Raw genomic sequence first — 18,743 nt, forward strand, 5'->3', positions numbered from 1 at the left:
CTTATCAATATTGACACCTATGGGGAAAATCCAAGGTGAAGGAGGTTGGAGGACCAAAAGAATGCTATTTTTAAAAATGTTTTCTTAGCAACATGAAAAATTTAAAATTTCTCTACAGAGAACTAACTGGATTTTCCAAGACTCCTCATCAAATACTAGGAAGGAGTACCACATTTAAGCTCAAGAGGACCATCATGGGATCGCTGTAATGGTAGTTCTGTGACTTTAGGCAAGGTACTTTAGCCCCTCTAAGCCTCACTTTTCTCATCTGTGACATGGGGGTAATAATTCTTGAGAAACTCGACCTCCATAGGGTTATGATGTGGAGAAAATGTTTATAAAGTTCAACATAAATGTGAGCTGAAATGATCAAGCAAAAACTTATATCAGAAAAACAAGTCTTTTACAGAGGGGCTAATAGCAGACAGATCTCTTTCCTAAACAAGGCTTTGGGTGAATTCCCAAAGCCATTACACTATGTACTCTTTGTTTTTTAAATCGATATTTCAATTATAATATCATATTGAGTAAATTCCCTTGATGACAACCATGATAAGTTTTTGATTTAAAAAAATCTTCAGAATATACTTTAAGAACGTCTTCTCTATGAAATAAAGCCTTCCTTTTTCAAACATTTCAAATAAATCAAGAACTGAAGAAAGCAGCTGGGTTATTTACGATGTTCATTCCCGATTGCCTTTGCTCTCCTCCTGTGAAATAAATACATTTATTAGCACGTTTGAGCGAAAGCTGGGTTTGGGGAGGATCTTCTGATCTGTACCTCTTGCGCCCCTTAGAGGACCAAGCTGCTTTAGGCCAGCTTTTGGCAGTGCATGTAGCTAAGCCAGCCCCCGTGCTTCGCCCTTGTAACCACTGCCTCCTGCAAGAGACTCTGCAGCTCCCTTGGGCTCCTTTTTCCTCCTGGCTCAGCTCAAAGCTGGACAGCCTGACAGAAGGACATGGGAAGAGGCTGGAGGTGGAGCAGATTTCCACAGGACTGAACCTAAGCCCAGGAAATTCGTTCTTCGAAAGATAGGGAAGAACAACTTCATAGATGAGAAAACTTAGGTGCACCTGAGAGTTTCCCCTAGTAGCAGGTAGGAGCGGTGGGCACTTGACTGGAGAGCACTAGAGGTGATAAGGTAGAGTGACCAGAGAGGAGAGGCAGGGAGAGGGATAGGAAAGGTTTAGAAAAGCCTTCTCTGGAGGCTTTCTTAGAGGAGACAGGGGTGTTCCAGGAGAGGTTGAAAGCCGGCAATCGCCGAGAGCGCGGGCTGGGATTCTAAGCTGCCCTTTTGTATCCGGATCCAGCCTGCAGCGAGCGGATTGCTCGTTGGAGGTCTCACGCAGACTTCGGAGGGACTCAGGGCCGGGGGCGGGCTGGAAGGTAGGTGGGAAGGGAAAATAACTGCGGTGCGCGGGCTTTCTATCTTCCGCTCTGTTTGCCCACAGGTTAGGACTTTGGAGAGCAGTTGAGTCCAGCTCCAGTTTCTCCCCCTACCTTCTGGGGCGGTGGAGGCGAAGATACCCTGGACCCCAGCACCACCGCCACTCCCACACCGTCGAGTGCGAGACCTCTTTGCTATTTGGCCCCCGGGAGAAGGAGGGGGCGCGGGTAGGGACGGGAGGGGCAGGATAGCTGGGTCGGCTCGCGCGACTCCCCCTCCCGTGAGTCTCTCCTATAAAGAGCGCTTCCAGGCTGATCGCCAGGCAGAGGCGAGAAGCGGAGCGCAGCTTCCCAAGACGCGCAGCTGGGTGCGTCTCGGCACGGCTTTTGGGTCACTCTCTCGTAGTCTGAGCGCTATGGCCAGAGCCTGGGGCCTCGGGTTGTGAGACATTGTACAGGCAGCAAAGTCAGCAAGACCCCTGCCCACCATGGAGAGCCCCGGCGAAGCGGCAGAGCCGGGGTCCCTGAACTGCAGCGCCAACTGGAGCCTGGAGCTCTCCAGTGCCAGGAACCGCAGTTCCGTCCCCGTCCAACGCAACGAGGCCATGGCCAAGGTGGAGGTGACCGTGCTGAGTGTGATCCTTTTCTTGGCGCTGACCGGCAACCTGTGCGTCTTGCTGGCTCTGCGCACCACCCGCCACAAGCACTCTCGCATGTTCTTCTTCATGAAACATCTCAGCATCGCCGACCTAGTGGTGGCTGTGTTCCAGGTGCTGCCTCAGCTCCTTTGGGATATCACCTTTCACTTTTACGGGCCCGACTTTCTCTGCCGCCTCGTCAAGTATCTGCAGGTGGTGGGCATGTTCGCCTCTACCTATCTGCTGCTGCTAATGTCTCTGGACCGCTGCCTGGCCATCTGCCAGCCGCTGCGCTCCCTGCGCCGGCAGTCGGATCACCTCTCAGTCCTTTGCACTTGGCTGGTGTGCCTGGTGGTCAGCGTGCCTCAGATCCAGATCTTCTCCTTGAGAGAGGTGAGCGAAGGCGTGTACGACTGCTGGGCTGTATTCATCCAACCCTGGGGACCCAAGGCGTATATCACCTGGATCACACTGACCGTCTACATCATCCCAGTGCTGGTGCTCAGTGCCTGCTATGGGCTGATCAGCTTTAAAATCTGGCAGAATCTGAAGCTTAAGACAGCTCATGAGCCTAGAGCTTCTGGGCCCTTGGCCTCATCTGTTACCGGCGGGGCAGACGCTAGCAACGGGGCAGCCCTGTCTCGGGTCAGTAGTGTCAAGCTCATTTCCAAGGCCAAAATCCGCACCATCAAGATGACCTTCATTATTGTCTTGGCCTTCATCGTGTGCTGGACTCCTTTCTTCTTCGTTCAGATGTGGTCTGTTTGGGATCCCAATGCCCCTAAAGAAAGTAAGAAGGGGGAGACAGAAGGGTGGGGAGGCTCATCTCTCCTCAGCTGTGGGTGCTGGGTATAAACCATAATCAGAGTCCTTCTCCCGACTGGAAGGGGGAGATGGGGTGGTCGGTGAGTCTAGGACACACATAAGTGTCGGTAGAGAATGACTATCCGAGGTAGGGACTGTGGGGAGCTATTGTCTGAGGAATTGCCTAGACTTGAGGGGAGAGGAGAGGCCTTACAACATCTAGCTCGGATTGGGGGAATAGAGAGCCCAGCTTCTGCTGTCTCAGAACTAAGTTAGCGAATCCCCAGATGTGAGATGATACCAACACAAAGCAGGTACCAGGGCACAACGCTGATGTCTACTCTGTCCTTCCTAGAACTTCCCTCTCCTTAGCCAAGGGTTGCTCTCCCTCAAGGAAAATGGGGCAGAGTAATGCATCACAATTCTTTAAGGTTGTAGATTTAGAAGTGGGAGGAACTCTATGGTCCCTTAGATGTCATCTAGTCCACCTCCCCCCTAATTTTTACAAATTAGGAAACCGAGGCTTATATAAGTTAAATGATTTGCTTAGGTTACACAGGTAGGAACTTCAAACCCAGTTCTCTAGATTCCCTAGCCAGTGTTCTTTCCAAGGTACTATATTGTGATAATGTATTAAAATTTCCTGAGCACATGGGTGACACCTAACAAGTCCTTACCTTCAATGATGATATGAACCTACACTCCACAAAGAAGCAGTCATACTTTCTGCCAGGGCATGTGGTTTCATTCACTTCATTGGGTTTGTGGCTCTTTGGGGGTGAATGAGTTAACTGCTTTGTATGCGTGAGCTACCAGGCAAATGTTTTGGGAAGGAAGAAGCTGAGAATCTTTCCTCCATCATGCTTTAGCTGTTCAACCTTGGGTCAGTTGACTACCTACCTGCCTTCACACACACATAAACACACACACACACACATATATATGCATACATATATGTATGTACCTATACATATAGATATGTATTAGTTAGCTATTATATGTCCCTTAACTTTATTTTTCCTGTTAATTGACACACAATAGAAAAAAAGAGCTTCCCACTCATGCTGCAGAGAACAGGGAAATATATTAGCAAAGGGGATTTTAGGTCATGGTGATTTCCTTTGCTTCTCTGACTTTTATATCCCCCAAAGAAAACAGCGTGTGCCAAATGAGTTATGCAGGGTGTATCTCTAGTTTTCAACATTATTTTATGCATAGTGTTCTGAGAAGAATACCAATGTAGACAGAAAGCAGGATTCTGCTATTGCTGTGAAAATAAAACTCCTATCTACTCACCCAACACTTTTCTTTAAAATTTTTTTATTTTTTCAATTAATACATATTTATTTTCTTTTCTCACTTCTTCACTCTCTGCTAAAGAAACAAAACTTAAATCACCTATAATAAATATACATCACAAAGCAAAACAAATTTCCACATTTCCCTTGCCCCAAAATGTGTCTCATCCTGTCTCTTGAGTCTGTCTCTTATCTAGAAGAAGAGGTGAGCATAGATCATACTTCCTCTTTGGTCCTGTGGGATCATGATTGGTCACTAGGTTGTGAGAGCTAGACATAAGTGGGGTGGAGGGGAGGAGGCCAAGAGTCAGCTGCTGCCCAGACACAAGAAAGCTGCTGGGTCAGGGGAATGAGCTGTGCAGACTCAGTTCTTAACAGAAGGAGAGAGGATGTGAGGACAGGCAGCATTCTCTGGAAAATGGGTTCCTACCCTTAGTCTAGAGCAAATTAATTTAGAGAAGCATAAGCAGCAAATTAGATCCCAGGGCAGGGACTATTTATATACCCAAATGACCACATGTGGATTTTGTGGGTGGCCTTTGGTGGCCATAAGTGGCTGAAAATGTAACCAGTAAGAATATTAAATGGTATCCATTGTATCCAGTCTAGGAGAGGATTAGCAAGTGCTTAGAGAGAATTATAAGGCAAGATTACAAAACCATAGGGTTCATTGTGAGCATATAAATAGTGGAGTTTTATGGGCAATGCTGGGGAAAGTACACTGGATTTGGAGACAGAGGACCTGGGTTCGAATGCTGACAGCCAGCCTGTGTGACTAAGGAAAATCACTTAACTTTTATGGGCCTCTGTTTCCTCAGTTATAAAAAGAGAGAGGGGCAGCATGGGAGAGCTAGCATGACAGAAAGAACAAACCCACTAAAGACAGACTATCCAGGTTCAAATCCCACTTCTGTCACTGTATGACCTTGGGTAAGTCATTCCTCTTTAAAGGGAGGGAATTAGACTAAATTACTTCTTTTTTTTTTGAAAGCAATTGGGCTTAAGTAACTTGCTCAAGGGTACACGGCCAGTTATTTCTGGGTGTGGTGCTAAGTATCTGAGCCCGGATTTGATCCCCCAGGTCATCCCGACACTGGAGCTGGTACTCTTACTCACTGTGCTACCTGGCGACTAAATTACTTCTAAGGTCTCTCGTAGCTCTAATCATATGATGCCATGAAGTAAACCATTGCCATTGCCATCTTGAAAATTAATCAGTGTTACTAGGTAAGTGTGAAACTAACAGGCTGTCTTCCCCCGAGGCCTAGTCTCAGAGGTGGGAGTAGAAGTAATATTTTGTTTGGGGAAGTCTAGCAGATAGCATTTCTTCATTTAGGGCAACTCATATTCAGTGTGGCCACAGCTGAAGCATAAGAACAGTGAAGGTAATGCATAGAACTCTGGATTCCATTGTTGGCTCTGACACTTATTAGCTGTGTGATCCTAGGCAAGTTAGTCAGACCCTCTGAGCCTCAGTTTCCTCATCTGTAAAATGGAAATAATAATGTGATGTTTGTCCTACCTATCCTACTGAGGCAATTGTGAGCAAAGAGGCTTATAAACTCTATAGTACTTGTAGCAGCAACCACACTGGCATATCCAGGATGGCTGCTAGCACAGGTTCTTAGATCTGCTTTACTAGGAAACATACCTGTTTAAGGGGTCAACATTTTTTTTTAAAAATTACATTCACTAGTTCAGGGGAAAAGGCAGCACCCTGAACTTCAGAGAAAATACAAACAGAGAAAATATAAGCAGAGAAATAAAGACCAACAGACAGGGTTCTGACTGCCTGCATCAACTATACATACTTTACATATATCCCTGGATCAAGAGAACATTTACATTTGAGCAGTCGGGGAGCTCTGAACATAGCCACTCACAATCTCAACCAGAGAATCACAAGATTCCTCTCATAAGCTAGCCCCCAAAGAAAAATACCAACTCAGAGTAGATATACATTTCTTAGAGCCAGAAATTACAACCCTCCTCACTCACTGGGTGCCTAATTAGAAATGAGTAAAAGGTGTGAAAGTCTTACAAGCAAGCCTCCCCTAAGCAAGCTTCCCTCCCCCAGTGGGCTCTGAGATTCAGGATGTATCACAGCTGGGCACATAGGCCTATTAGTGGGTGGGGAAGATTTTATCCCATTAACATTACAGTGCTATGTGAACTTGAGTTACTATTATTGCATTTACTGTATTTTGCCAGACTTGTGATTTCCTCAATGTGGGGAATTCCATTGCCAAAGACTGGCAACTCATTTGTAATGCATAGTTTTCAATAATTGCTTGAGGGAAAAGTGGGATAAGTAAGAGATTAAATGACTTCTTTTAGCAACACAATAATTAGTCCAGTGATTATAGAAAGGATAAGTGACACACTTTGGAGGCAGGTCGGTGGTACAGTGGGTATAATACTGGACTTGGAGTTGGGAAGAGTTGAGTTCAAATCTGGTGGCCGTGTGTCCCTGAGCAAGACCTGTTTGCCTCAGTTTCCTTATCTATAAAATGAGCTGGAGAAGCAAATGGCAAACCACTACAGTATCCTTGTCAAGAAAACCCCCCACATGAGGTCAGGAAGAGTTGGACACTATTAATATTGTCAGAGCTAAGACTGGAATCCAAAACTCTTTGCAAGTTAGAGGTGAGCCTTAATTTCTGATGTTCCTGATTCTAAGCAGCCAGTCAGTTAATAAACATTTATTAAGCAACTGCTATATGCCAGGTCCAAGGCCAGCCCCTTGTGGCTTATACCATACTATCTCTCCTTTAATATATTCATCAATATGCTGGCAAATGTTTAGCTATTGTTTCTCCAGAAAAGTATTAACTACTTTAAAAATTAATCTGTATTATTAAGGTTTTCTCCATCACTTTCTTAAGATTAGACCTTAATAATGCAATAAATTAAATCCTGATTTGTGGGGCCTGCCAATTTTCAAGGTGTAAATACTTACACTAAAAATTTAACAATTGGTTCTGGCAGTCCAGTTCACTTTTGACTAAAGTATGATTAAAACAGAGGTAAAATCAGTTATCACTAATGCTGTCACTCCCTTCTGCCCTCAGGACAACTGACCCACAGGAAAAAAAATTCTAGGGCCACATTTAATCAAGAAGCAACTCTTATTTTTGAGAAACAGCTCTATAAAGTATGAGAGGGAAAAAGAATATGAAACATTAGTAAGTATAAAAATGTTATAACAACAAATGTTTGTTTCATAAATGGCCAGTGAAAGTGAGGAAAGAAGAGAAAACCTGAGAAGGGAAAGAAAGAAACTATCTTGAAGTTTCTTAGTTCTAGATGATAGCCTCATGTTTAGAAGAAATAGGTGGCCATATGTCAGGTATAATTTGAGGGGCTGGGGCAGGCCCTCCTGCCCTGGAATATTTCTCCCAATTGAATGCCAGGTTGCCTGAGATTTAACATAAACATTTTCTTCCTTTTGCTTAAGTACTCCTCTTTTACAAATGTAACTTCTGGGGCCTCTAGGTGGAATAGTGAATAGAGCACTGGCCCTGGAGTCAGGAGGACCTGAGTTCAAATCCCACCTCAGACACTTAAGGCTTACTAACCGTGTGACCTTGGGCAAGTCACTTAACCCCAATTGCCCTGCCCTCCTCTCTCCAAAAAAAAAAGCCCCCCTCTCCCCCATGTAACTTCCCCTGGGGGGGATAGCACATTAGATCACTAATACTTGAGCGTGGAGGAATGCAACCCTGTTTTTTAATTTTAGCATAGAGTTCATGGTTGGGGGCAAGGTGAGGTATCTCAATGTTTTCCTTCTTTTGCTGAGTTGGAGTGCTGTTTATCACAATGAAATTTTCAGGGCAGTTGAAGATTTGGGACACTTTTTTTTGGTCTTTGTTTCTTTTTCTTTTTTTGTCTTTATTAATTTGTTTGTTTACTTTTAGTTTACAGGATTCAGTCCCACAATTCCTTGAGTTTCAAATTTTCTCCCCGCCCCCCCTTCTTCCCACCCATGGTGGCATGCAATCAAGTATAGGTCTGCAAATAGTTTCACATTAGACATTGGTCAGGTTATAAAGAAGGACTGTATCAGATGGAATGAACAATGGGAAAGAGGAAACAAAACCAAACAAGAAAAAGAGAAAGAGCAGGTAATTTGCTTCAATCTGCATTCAAACTTTGTTCTTTCTAGTTCTTTCTCTGAATGTAGACATTTCTCTTCATCGTGAGTCTTTTGGAGTTGACTTACAATCCTGCATTGCTGAGAAGAGTCCAGTCTATCAAAGTTGGAAGATTTGGGACACTTGATTGCAGTTGATTGTGGAAGGGTGTGTGTGCACCTGCTTGCTGGAGAAACCCAGGAAAGGGGCAGAGAGAGAGTGTTGGAGTTCAGGACTCACCCTTCCCTCTGGGTTGAATGACTTCAGGACAGGAGGAAGTAGAAAAGGGCAGTAGTGTTAGGGGTATGTTGTTCCTTTTTGACTTTCCTTCTAAGAAGGACCAAGCAAGAAAATTTTTTTGCATTAATTGATAGGCCTGGTATTTCTAGGGTTTTAATATCACCCCTTTCACCCTCCTCTTCCTCCCCAAATGCACAGAATTCCCTGGAAAGGGATAGAAAGGCATTCCGTAGTACTTGGGGCTGGGCTGCAGCCTAGTATGGTGGGGAGAATGGGAGAAGCTACTAATTAAGAGATCTGACTTTGCCTCTCTGAGCTGGCACTCATAAAGCTAGAGTTTCATGACTTTGCAAGTCACTTAATGTTTTTGTATCTCCTTTTCTTCATCTGTAAAATTAAGGTGATAATACTTAGACTGATAGCAACTAGCATTTGGACAACATTTTAAGGTCTACAAAGCACTTTACAAATATTATCTTCTCAAAAACCCTGGGATATATGTGCTGTTGTTAACCCCATTGAAGGAGGTTAACTGCCTGAGGAAGGCAGAGTGTGAAGTGACTTGCTTAGCATTACCCAGCTGGCAAGTGTCTGAAACTGGATTCGAACTCGGTTCTTCCTAACTCCAGGTCTAGGGCTCTATCTATTGTGCCACCTACCTACCTGGTCAGGAGAGTGCTTTGTAAATATCATCGGATATTTACAAACATTTACAAATATTTTGTAAATATCATCAGATCATAGCTCCAGAGCTGACAAAGACATTAGAGGCCATCTAGTTCAATGTCTTTCTTTTACAGAGTGGGAAACTGAGGTCCAGAGAGGTTGCTATTTTCTCAATATCACAGAGGTTGTAAACATTAAAGGCAAGATTTAAATTCATTTATTATGACTCTAGAGTCAGTGTGCCTTCCACCCACTGTGTCATACATACTTAATGTGAGATATCATCATCATCATCATCATCATCATCACCATCACCACTACCACCAGGTTAGCTAACACCCCAGGATGTTAGCAATTATCCATTAGGTACCTTCCTCGTGGACTTCATTCTAGGTACTGAAGGAGGGGTAAAGAGGATGCAGAGATAATTAAGACGTGATTGTGTATGCAAGGCAGTGTGGAATAATGGAAAAAACCCTGGGAGACTTGGGTTTTGTCCTGGCTCTGTTGTCTAAACTTGGGTGAGCCACTTAATTTCTCTAGTCCTCAGTGCCTGACTTGGAATGGATGATCTTTAACATTCCTTCTGGGTCTTTGGCTCTATAACCAGATACTACCTTGTCATTTCATGGTTCATGGAAAACTTGGAGCCAAAGAGGAAAGTAATCTGATTTTTAAAAAGCTGACACTTATTTATAGATGAACTATGTTTAGCTTTCAAAATAGGATGTTAACAGGATTTTATTGAGTCAGTCTCTAAGCTGAGGATGATGAAATAGCAGGCCAGAGATAAAATGCCAGTAATCAGGTAGCTGTTTAATTAGTTTTATTATGAAGAACAGATTTGCACATTGAAATTCTCCTGATCAGAATTCCACCTTGCTGAAGTAAAGACAGATATCATATACATAAATCACAGTGGGATTTCCCATGACAAGGCCACAAATAGAAGACAGGACGACAATCTTGGAGTCCTGTATGAGCAATATTGATCAAATCCTTGGGGGTCATTGCTTAGTGGAGTGCAAGACCAGAGTCTGTGATGGGAACAGCTTCTACAGTCTTCGATTTGCTTCACTGAAGGTATGCAGGCACAAGAATGCAGTGATTGTGAGCATTGTCAAGGTCTGATTGATCATTTCAAGCTGCACTGTCAGTTTTTGACTCACAAGCTAGAAAAGGCAATTCTGAAAAATCTAATTTATTAGTATATTCATTTCACATATATCTATTGTTATGAAAAATCATAATTTCCTTCACAGGGACTAATAGCAATATAAAGGTACAAGGACCTTTGTAGCTACTAGTGGATTGTAAAGCAAAGATCACTGGCTGTAAAGGGGGCAGGGACTTTGGCTGGGACAATAGGAATTAGGTCAAAGGTTACCAGCTCTGCATCTCTTTCTCCAGAATTCTTAGTTTCCAGTGAGTCTCACAATATCCTGGAACCCTTTGTTCTAAGCCAAGCTAAGTGTGAGTTGTTTTAGATAACCATGATTTTGCAAAGACAGCTCAAGCCTCCATTTAGTGCACTCCTTTGCAGTCATTTAGGCAGGAACCAAAAATCAAATAGCAAATCATTTAGTTATGTAGGATGACAGCATAGAAAATAACAAGAGAAAGCAAATCATGGGATCTTTCTGTGCTGCCCATATATACAAAGGAATATGATTTCCCATACTGTTGGGAGAGGAAATGCTCTGGACTTTGCATACTTCTGAGGATGTGTTGACACACTCCTCATAGCCCCGACTTTGAGCAGTTGTCTTTGCCTTGTTGATGTTCCTCTGTACCTCCAACTCTTCCTTTCTGTCTCTGCAGTTGCTGATTGCTGCTTCTTGGATGAGTGGCTTTTGCCATCTGCTGAAGCTGTATTATCTGTTGTACTTTCTTTTATAAGAGGAGCATTATTATAGGGTCAGCATGTCTGGGGATGATCAACATCATTTTCAGCGATTTTGTAGGTTAGGCACATATCCCTGGCCCAGTCCTTGGCACAAGAAGGACCCCTTAAGTAGCTGTCAAACTTTTTTTTCCCAAATGGTATCCTTCAGTAGACTCTGAGTTGCTTTGGCTGACTGGTTGTGCTCCAAGTTCATACAAAGTACCTTAAAGCTTTCACAGCTTTTAAGTAGCTACTGAGCAATAGTGGAGGTTAAGAGGTGAAGCTGATGATCTCTGTTCTGCATTTTTTTTTGCCCCTATGGCAAATGTCTCTTTCCTACTTTTGTTACTTACTATACTATGTCACCATAGACAAAAATACTTGCTTCACTTGGCTATTGTGAAGCTCAAATATGATAATCTTTAAGCAGATTTCTTAGCTCACTTTAGAGTAAAGTAAGACTATCTTTGAGCGGGAAGATAAGACTCCTCTCTCTTTCCTGCTCCTTCCCCTTCTGCATTTTTCTACTTTGTGTGCCTCCACTGGAGAATGAGTCAGTGTTTTCTACTGCATGAAAGCCAGAACATGAAGCACTTGGGGTCCTTCTATATTGTGACTTGGTCATGCTTTTCCCAGGAGGTTTGATAGGATTGATTGTAGTCTGGCCAACTCTTTTCCAGGCATGTTTTTTTGGGGGTGGATGGTGGCTAGAGAATTGGAGTTGTTGGGAAGATGTCTTTCTTTGAGTCTTCACAGATGCTCCTAGTTAACAAAGACGATAGGGTCATTAATTTAACCTTAGAATTTTTCTCCTGGGTAGTTGGCATCAGACAGATAAGGTATATATTTAGAAAGGCACATACCAGAGAGGGAAAAAGTGAGGTGAGGATGGAAAGAAGAATCTGAGAGGGAAGAAGGATGGTGAAAAGGGGGAAAGGGTATATGATCTAAATATGTGCTTGTGACAGAGGATCAGGGGGTCAATTTCCCTTCATCTCCTTTTTTCCTTTCTTGCCTTCTCCATATATATGCATATATATTTTCCCCTTCTTTTCTTTTTTCTTTTTGGAGGGGGGAGGGCAGGGCAATTGGGGTTAAGTGACTTGCCCAAGGCCACATGACTAGTGAGTGTTAAGTGTCTGAGGCTGGATTTGAACTCAGGTCCTCCTGACCCCAGGGCCAGTGCTCTATTCACTGTGCCACCTAGTTGTCCCCTTTCCTTCCTTTTCTGCCCTTTCTTCATTTCTAAAATGTATCTTAAAAATAAAAAAAATACTTTTAAATATATAGTTTATGTTTTAAAAATTCTAAACTTAGTCACTACAAACAAAAACAAATATTCAAATAAAATATAAGATTATAAAATCATATAAAAGATCATATAAAAACTTTGCAACTTTTTTTTACAAAGACTATTATTTGGACAAAATAACAACAAAACATCACTGTCATGTTTGTGTCTCCTTCTGTTCTCTCTTCTGTGCACTTTACCTTCATAATTTTTTGCTAAGATGACGATGATGATGATGATGATTATGGTGGTGGTGGTGATGGTGATGATGGTGGTGTTGGTGGTAGTGGATGTGGTGAGGGTGGTGATGCACACATAAAGATGGTGTGTGTGTGTGTGTGTGTGTGTGTGTGTGTGTGTGTAGCAATCCAAGGCTGAGTCTTGGCAGAGCAAAATTGGTGATAGGAAAAGTGGATGAGGGACTTGAGACAAGAAGATAATGAAGAATTGAATTGGTTCACCAAAGGATTAAGATGGGGAAGGGAGGACAATATGTAGCCAGTACAAGAATAATGGTATGAAAAAAAACTAAGGGCTGGAGGGATTGGAGGTTATGGTGAGGATGAATAATAGGGTTAGAGCTTGTAAGGCACAGGGATAAGTGGAATGATACAAGTTTATGATAAGATTAAGGAATTTCAGAGTTCATGAACATGGATTGCTTGTGGATGTTGGCAAGATCAAAGGTATAACAATTTTGGGGAGTAGGTCATGGAAAATGAGTAAATTGAAGAATTGGGAGGTTAGGGTCTTTAAAGGAATATCAGTATTGAAGCCTCCTAATATGAGGGCAGAAGTTGAGAAGGAGAGAAAGACTGTGAGTCAAGCACTGAACTCATTGAGGAAGAAAGGAGTGTGTCCTGAAATTTGGCATACAATAGTTACCAGAATCTTGACTGAGTGATCAATATGCAGTGAATGAGCCTTAAAGGAGAAGTTCCTGAGTGATGGCGTCAGCATAAGATCCTGGAATTGGTAAAGGGGAGCAAATAATACTCTAACTCCACTACTAGGAACAGTGAATTGGGGATTTGAGGGGAAGTACAGCCACTGCTGGAAAGGGTGACATGGGAGGGAGTCAGTGGGTGAAAGAGTCCTTTCCCACTGAGAGTGACTCCTTGAGGGAAGAAGTTTTTTTTTTTTTTTTTGCCTTTCTATGTATTCCTGTCATTTAGCACAGTGCCTGGCATATATAGTAAGTGCTTAACAAATGTTTATTATTGTTGATTTTGAAGAAGGAAGGAGTAAGGAAAGAAGAGTTTTGTTACTCTTCTTGGGCTAGTACTATCCATGTTTTGGTCAAAGTCATGAGTGTAGTAACAGAGAGAGAGAGAGAGTGAAACTGCAATAATTGCTGAGAAGTTACAACTTGAGATTCAACATAAAGAACCATCAAAGCAGTCCAGCTCTGGCCAATAGTGAGTTCCCTGTCACTGTAAGATTATGAATGAAGGCTAGAAGTCCATCGGTCAGCAGTGTCATCAAAGAAGCATTGTGTGCATGTGTATGTGTGTGTAATGAGGTTTATTATTTATTTTTTATATTATTTTCCCCTCAGTTACATGTCAAGCACATTTTTAGCATTCATTTTCACAAGATTTTGAGTTCCAGATTTTTCCCCCTCCTTTCCTTCCTGTCTTTCTTCTGAAAATGGTAGGCAGTTTGATTTAGTTTATACATGTATGATCATGTAAAAATCATTTTCATATTAGTCATAGTTCTGAAAGAAGAAATAGATAAAAAGGAAAAAGAACACAAGAAAGAATAAAGTAAGTGAAAAAATGGGCTTAGATGTATATTCAGAGCCCATCAGTCCCTTATCTGGATGTGGATAGCATTTTCCTTTATGAGTCCTTTGTGCTTGTCTTGGATCATTGTGTTGCTGAGAAGAGCTGAGTCATGTATAGTGGATCATCCCACAATGTTGCTGATACTATGTACCGTGTTTGCCTGGTTCTGTTCACTTCAATTTGCATCAGTTCATACAAGTCTTTTTGGGATCTTCTCCATAGCACACATTTAAATATAATAATATTACAAATATATGAAATAATAAAAATATATAATATATTATAAATATAGCAATAATATTTATAATAATAATAAAATTATATAATAAAGAATTCTTAGAAGATTGTTAGAAAAAAGATCAAAGCACATAGATTTTGATTTTGAGGCAGGAAGACCTGGATTTACATCCCTCCTTAGATATTTTCAAACTCTCTGTCTCTGGACAAGTCATTTAATTTCTCAGAGTCTTAGGTTCCACATCTGTGAAATGGGAAAAAAAATAATATGTACCTCACAGGGTTATTATGAGGATCAAATGAGAGAATATATGTAATGTGCTTTGTGAACCTTGAAATAATATGTAAGCATGGATTATTATTGCTGTGGATGGCTTTCCTGAGACTAGGGGTATTCAGAACCAGATTACCTTTAATACCCTTTCCAAAAGAATCCATTAGAATAACAGCCTGGTCCTTGTGGGGAGGATATATCTCCCCACAGGGGATGTTCTGGGGATCAGTATGAAGCCATAATGGCAGGGAAGGTGTAATAAGAATGTAAATTTTAAAGATCTTCCCTGCCCCTAGGCTAATGTGCACCTGAAGCCTGGGGTGGGGGAGGCTTGTTTTTCAGTAGATACTTCTTGATTGGCCAGTGAGTCAATAAGGTTGTTACATTCTCTGAGCCAGGAGAAGGCTATATAAGCCCTGATGTGTAGCTTTGTTTTTGGGACTCACTTTGAGAAGTGTTCTGTGATTTGATCTGAATTCTGGGAAGCCGTTGTTGAGAGTCCCCCGGCTTTGAAAAACCCAGAATGTGGAAACCCAGATGTTGACTGGGTATGGATGTAATGGTTGGACAGTTTGGAAATCTGTCTACTTGATGTTTCTGTCTTGATAATTATGCCTGTATACTTTGAGGTTCAGGGTGCTGACCTTTTCTCCTGAACAAGGTAAACGATATATGTCTGACTGATTAAAGTAAGCTTGTTAACCCATTTTGAGTTGCTTTCCTTTAACAAAGCAGATCCAAGAACCTGTGGTAGCTGCAAACCCTGAGGACACTTGGGGTGCTTGCTGCTACAGAAGGTCAAGTTATAAAAGCTCCCAGCGCCCCCGACTTTCACCAAGGAGGTGTCCATGGTAGTGGTGAGGAAAATCCGACTTGTTTTTCATTTGCTTTTCCACTAGAAATCAAAAGCTTAATTACTTTGTCTTGAAGTTGCAATTAGATATATAGTTAATGATCAGGCTTCTTTGTTGAATCAGCAATTATAAATTACATTAAGTTCCTAGCTAATGTTTTAATTTTGGACTAGTGCCCTGCAGTGACCTTGTTTGTTTTATTTTTTTTCTTCTAAAAGTGCAATTTAAGAAATGGAAACAAGAAAGGGGAGAGGGGAGGAATTTATTAGATGGGGATGTCTTGCATATTTTCCAGGTTCAGGCTTTTTTGGTTTGTTTTTCCTTTTTACATAGGCTGAGGAGAAAGGGTACATGGGTGGAAGTTGAAATTTTGGATAGCTAAGGCCAAGAAAAGTTCTGTTAATGAATTCAATCTTAGAAATGTTTACTAAGTATCTACTATGTACAAAGCACTCTGTCTGGTAAGGCACAGTCCCTTTGTAGCCACGAATGCTTTCACCAGGAACAAAAGTAGTTGGGGGGGGGAGAGGTAATGGGAGCAGTGTAGAGCACAGGCTGATGGGGCAATTGCATTGGGAAAGGAAGAGGTCTGGCAGCCACCTCCCTGGGTTGGGGTTGTCAGGCCAGGAGAAGAGTCCCATGATGTTGGGGTTCTTGAGTGGTCACTGTACCTAACTATAGCAAAGACCAGCCAAGGACTGTGAAGTGAGGTATAAGACCATTAGTGTCAAGGAGAGGATGTAAGCCCCATCCCCTTCTAGGTGTTGGACTTGGGCAAAGTCCCATTTACCCTATGCTAAGAGACAGTATGGTACAATGAAAAGGGCACTGGTTCTAGATTCAGAAGATATGAAATCCTACTTCTGACACTACCTGTGTGATCCTCAGTAAGTCACTTAACTTTTCTAGCCCTCAGTTTCCTCATCTGTAAAATAAAAAGATTGAGCCAGATGGCCTCTAAAGTTCCTTCTGACTCATATCTACAATTCTAGAATACTAGTTAGAGTCCTGTCATCTCTCAAAGAGCTTATGATCTAGTAATGTAGACATTGAAGTTATTTCTTACAACATGGGGAGGTTTGCCACAGGGAAATCAGGAGGACAACAAAATTTTGGAGGTAGGAAATTACAGAATATGTCTGAGGATAGTAAGGATTCTAGTTTGGCTAGAACATACAGTTCACACAGGGCAAGATAAAGCTGGAAAGATAGCTTGGCATGCCTTGAATGCCATCAGGGGGCAAGTGAAGTGAATAATTTTTTTTAGTAATGTATTGACAAAGTCAGAGCTAAGAATTATGAATATTACTGAATCCTCAGTGTATAGGATAGATTAGAGGGGAGAGAGATTTGAAATGGGGAAACTGGAAAGGAAGTGATTGCTTAAGTTCAAAGAACAGATAATGAGTTTGTGAACAATAATAGTGTTAGTAGGAAAGGATCAATGAGAGAGATATTACAGAAATAGCATTGACAGGGTTTATAAAAATTTTAGAATTGAAAGAGGCATCCAAGGTCATCTAATTTGACCCAGTTCATGAATTTGGTCAGCAGCATCAGTGATAACTGGTTACTCATCCTTTGTTTAAAAGTGTCTACTTATAAGGAATGGAGGAAGCTCATGTTTGGGACAGTTTTAATTGTTAAAGAGCTAGTCAGTCAATGAATCAATCAATAAACAAGCATTTATTCAGTACCCAGTTTCTGTCAGGTACTGTGCTTCATGCAGGGGCTTTAAATACAAAGAATGAAACAATCTCTCCTTATGCTTCACTGTAGCATGGAGGTTACCTTGGGTCCTTGAAAGTCAGGCCACTTGAGTTCAAGCTCTGTTCTCTGGGAAGACTTCCTCTTCAGACCTGGCAACTGACTGTATCTGCTTTCCAAAGACCAGCCTAGTTAAACATTGAGATGATCATCACCAGTAGACAGGTCACTTATTTAGGCTGGGTTTTTTTATTTTGGTCATGGAAACCAATGGAGAAAAAGAAAAATACAAGATGTCCTTTGATTCTATTTGGTCCTCTTCCACTTCTGCAGTGGCAAGCAGAGGGAAGGAAAAGAGGGCAAAGAATTCTAAGCATCACAATTTTTTGACTATCTACTTTTGGAGGAACCAAATCATATAAATCCTCACTTACCTGTAAGCAAAACCAAAAGACTAAAGCAAGTTCCAAATAAATAGAATGATGGCTCTCCATTTCTCCTTGTAGAGGCAAGTAAAAATATTGGTGGAGTTTATTTCATCCTGTGTTCAAAGAAACATTTCATGGGACATTTGACTATCTTGTATTGCAGTGTTCATAATAAGTATTTGTAAAAATATCATTATGAAAATATTTTCAGTCTATGTGCCAACATCTGTTGCAGAAGATGACTAAAGATGTGGAGGAATTCTACAATGAACCTGATTTAGACCCTCCAAATGAAATCAAAATATACTTTGATACTTTGTGAGTTCAATATAAAGGTGAAAATAGGTACAGACTAAAAAAATTGTTGGAAAACAGGAAGCAGGAGTAGGGAATGAAAGAAACCAAACAGTTGGAGATTTTACAGATGCATCAGGAAGATGTTTTCTGAAAAAAATAATTTAAAGGTGCTAGATGTGGCAGACACTACAAGACATCACCAAAATATAGATTATATGTGAATAAAAAGCAAATGACTTATTTCTGATGTGAGGATCATTCTTGAATCAGCTTTATTTTCTATATAGATTACTAGCTAGGTAGATCAAAGATCAAGCTTCATATAAAGCTAAAAGAAAGAATGAAAATGAGAGAATGATGTACAATTATAACTACTCCAACATTACCTTATTGAGGCCCAAAATAGGAAATGGATGGAGGAAATGACATTGACACTGATTATAATTATTTTACACATGAATCTAACCAGTGAAAGTCAATTGTCATAGTAAGAAGAACAAAAGAACTTAAAAACTGCCTCAGTCAGCAATCAATTGACCTACTTGAGAATAGGACAGAGATAACAATTATGGGCAACACCAGTTTAGAATATAAACTCTTATGTAAAATCTTGGAAATCCAAGAAAATTATGAGCACCGTCCCCCATGAAACAAAATGAAGTCTTGGAGGGAAAGCCAGTTGAAAGAAAGCTTGGAGAAATACCCAACTAAATAACATCACTCCAAGGGCATATAAGTTTGAAAGTGGAAAAAGTACCACAAATTAAAGATGGAAAAAAATTTGCCATGATTTTTTAAAATAACAAACAGCTAT

At 41.4% G+C, this 18,743-nt stretch overlaps 1 protein-coding gene and 1 long non-coding RNA gene across 2 annotated transcripts in view; one reads left to right on the forward strand and one right to left on the reverse strand.

Annotated features, from left to right (window-relative positions):
• Positions 1 to 677: 677 nt before the first annotated feature.
• OXTR (oxytocin receptor) overlaps positions 678 to 18,743 on the forward strand; it is a 36,965-nt gene continuing 18,899 nt past the window's right edge. Inside the window, exons 1-2 of the mRNA XM_069084041.1 lie at positions 678 to 1,097; positions 1,453 to 2,815. Of these exons, the coding sequence (XP_068940142.1) occupies positions 1,876 to 2,815 (940 nt within the window). The 5' untranslated portion in view covers positions 678 to 1,097; positions 1,453 to 1,875. The remainder of the gene's footprint in view (positions 1,098 to 1,452; positions 2,816 to 18,743) is intronic.
• Positions 9,979 to 17,799, reverse strand: LOC138158092 (uncharacterized). Its single transcript, XR_011167551.1, has 2 exons — positions 17,289 to 17,799; positions 9,979 to 11,813 (listed from the first exon to the last, which is right to left on the reverse strand). It is a non-coding gene; the product is annotated as an uncharacterized lncRNA (long non-coding RNA).

Source organism: Petaurus breviceps, unplaced genomic scaffold (genome assembly GCF_028583685.1).
Source record: "Petaurus breviceps papuanus isolate PSGF00001 unplaced genomic scaffold, PetGlider_PUasm1.0 174, whole genome shotgun sequence".
NCBI classification, from domain to species: Eukaryota; Metazoa; Chordata; class Mammalia; order Diprotodontia; family Petauridae; genus Petaurus; species Petaurus breviceps.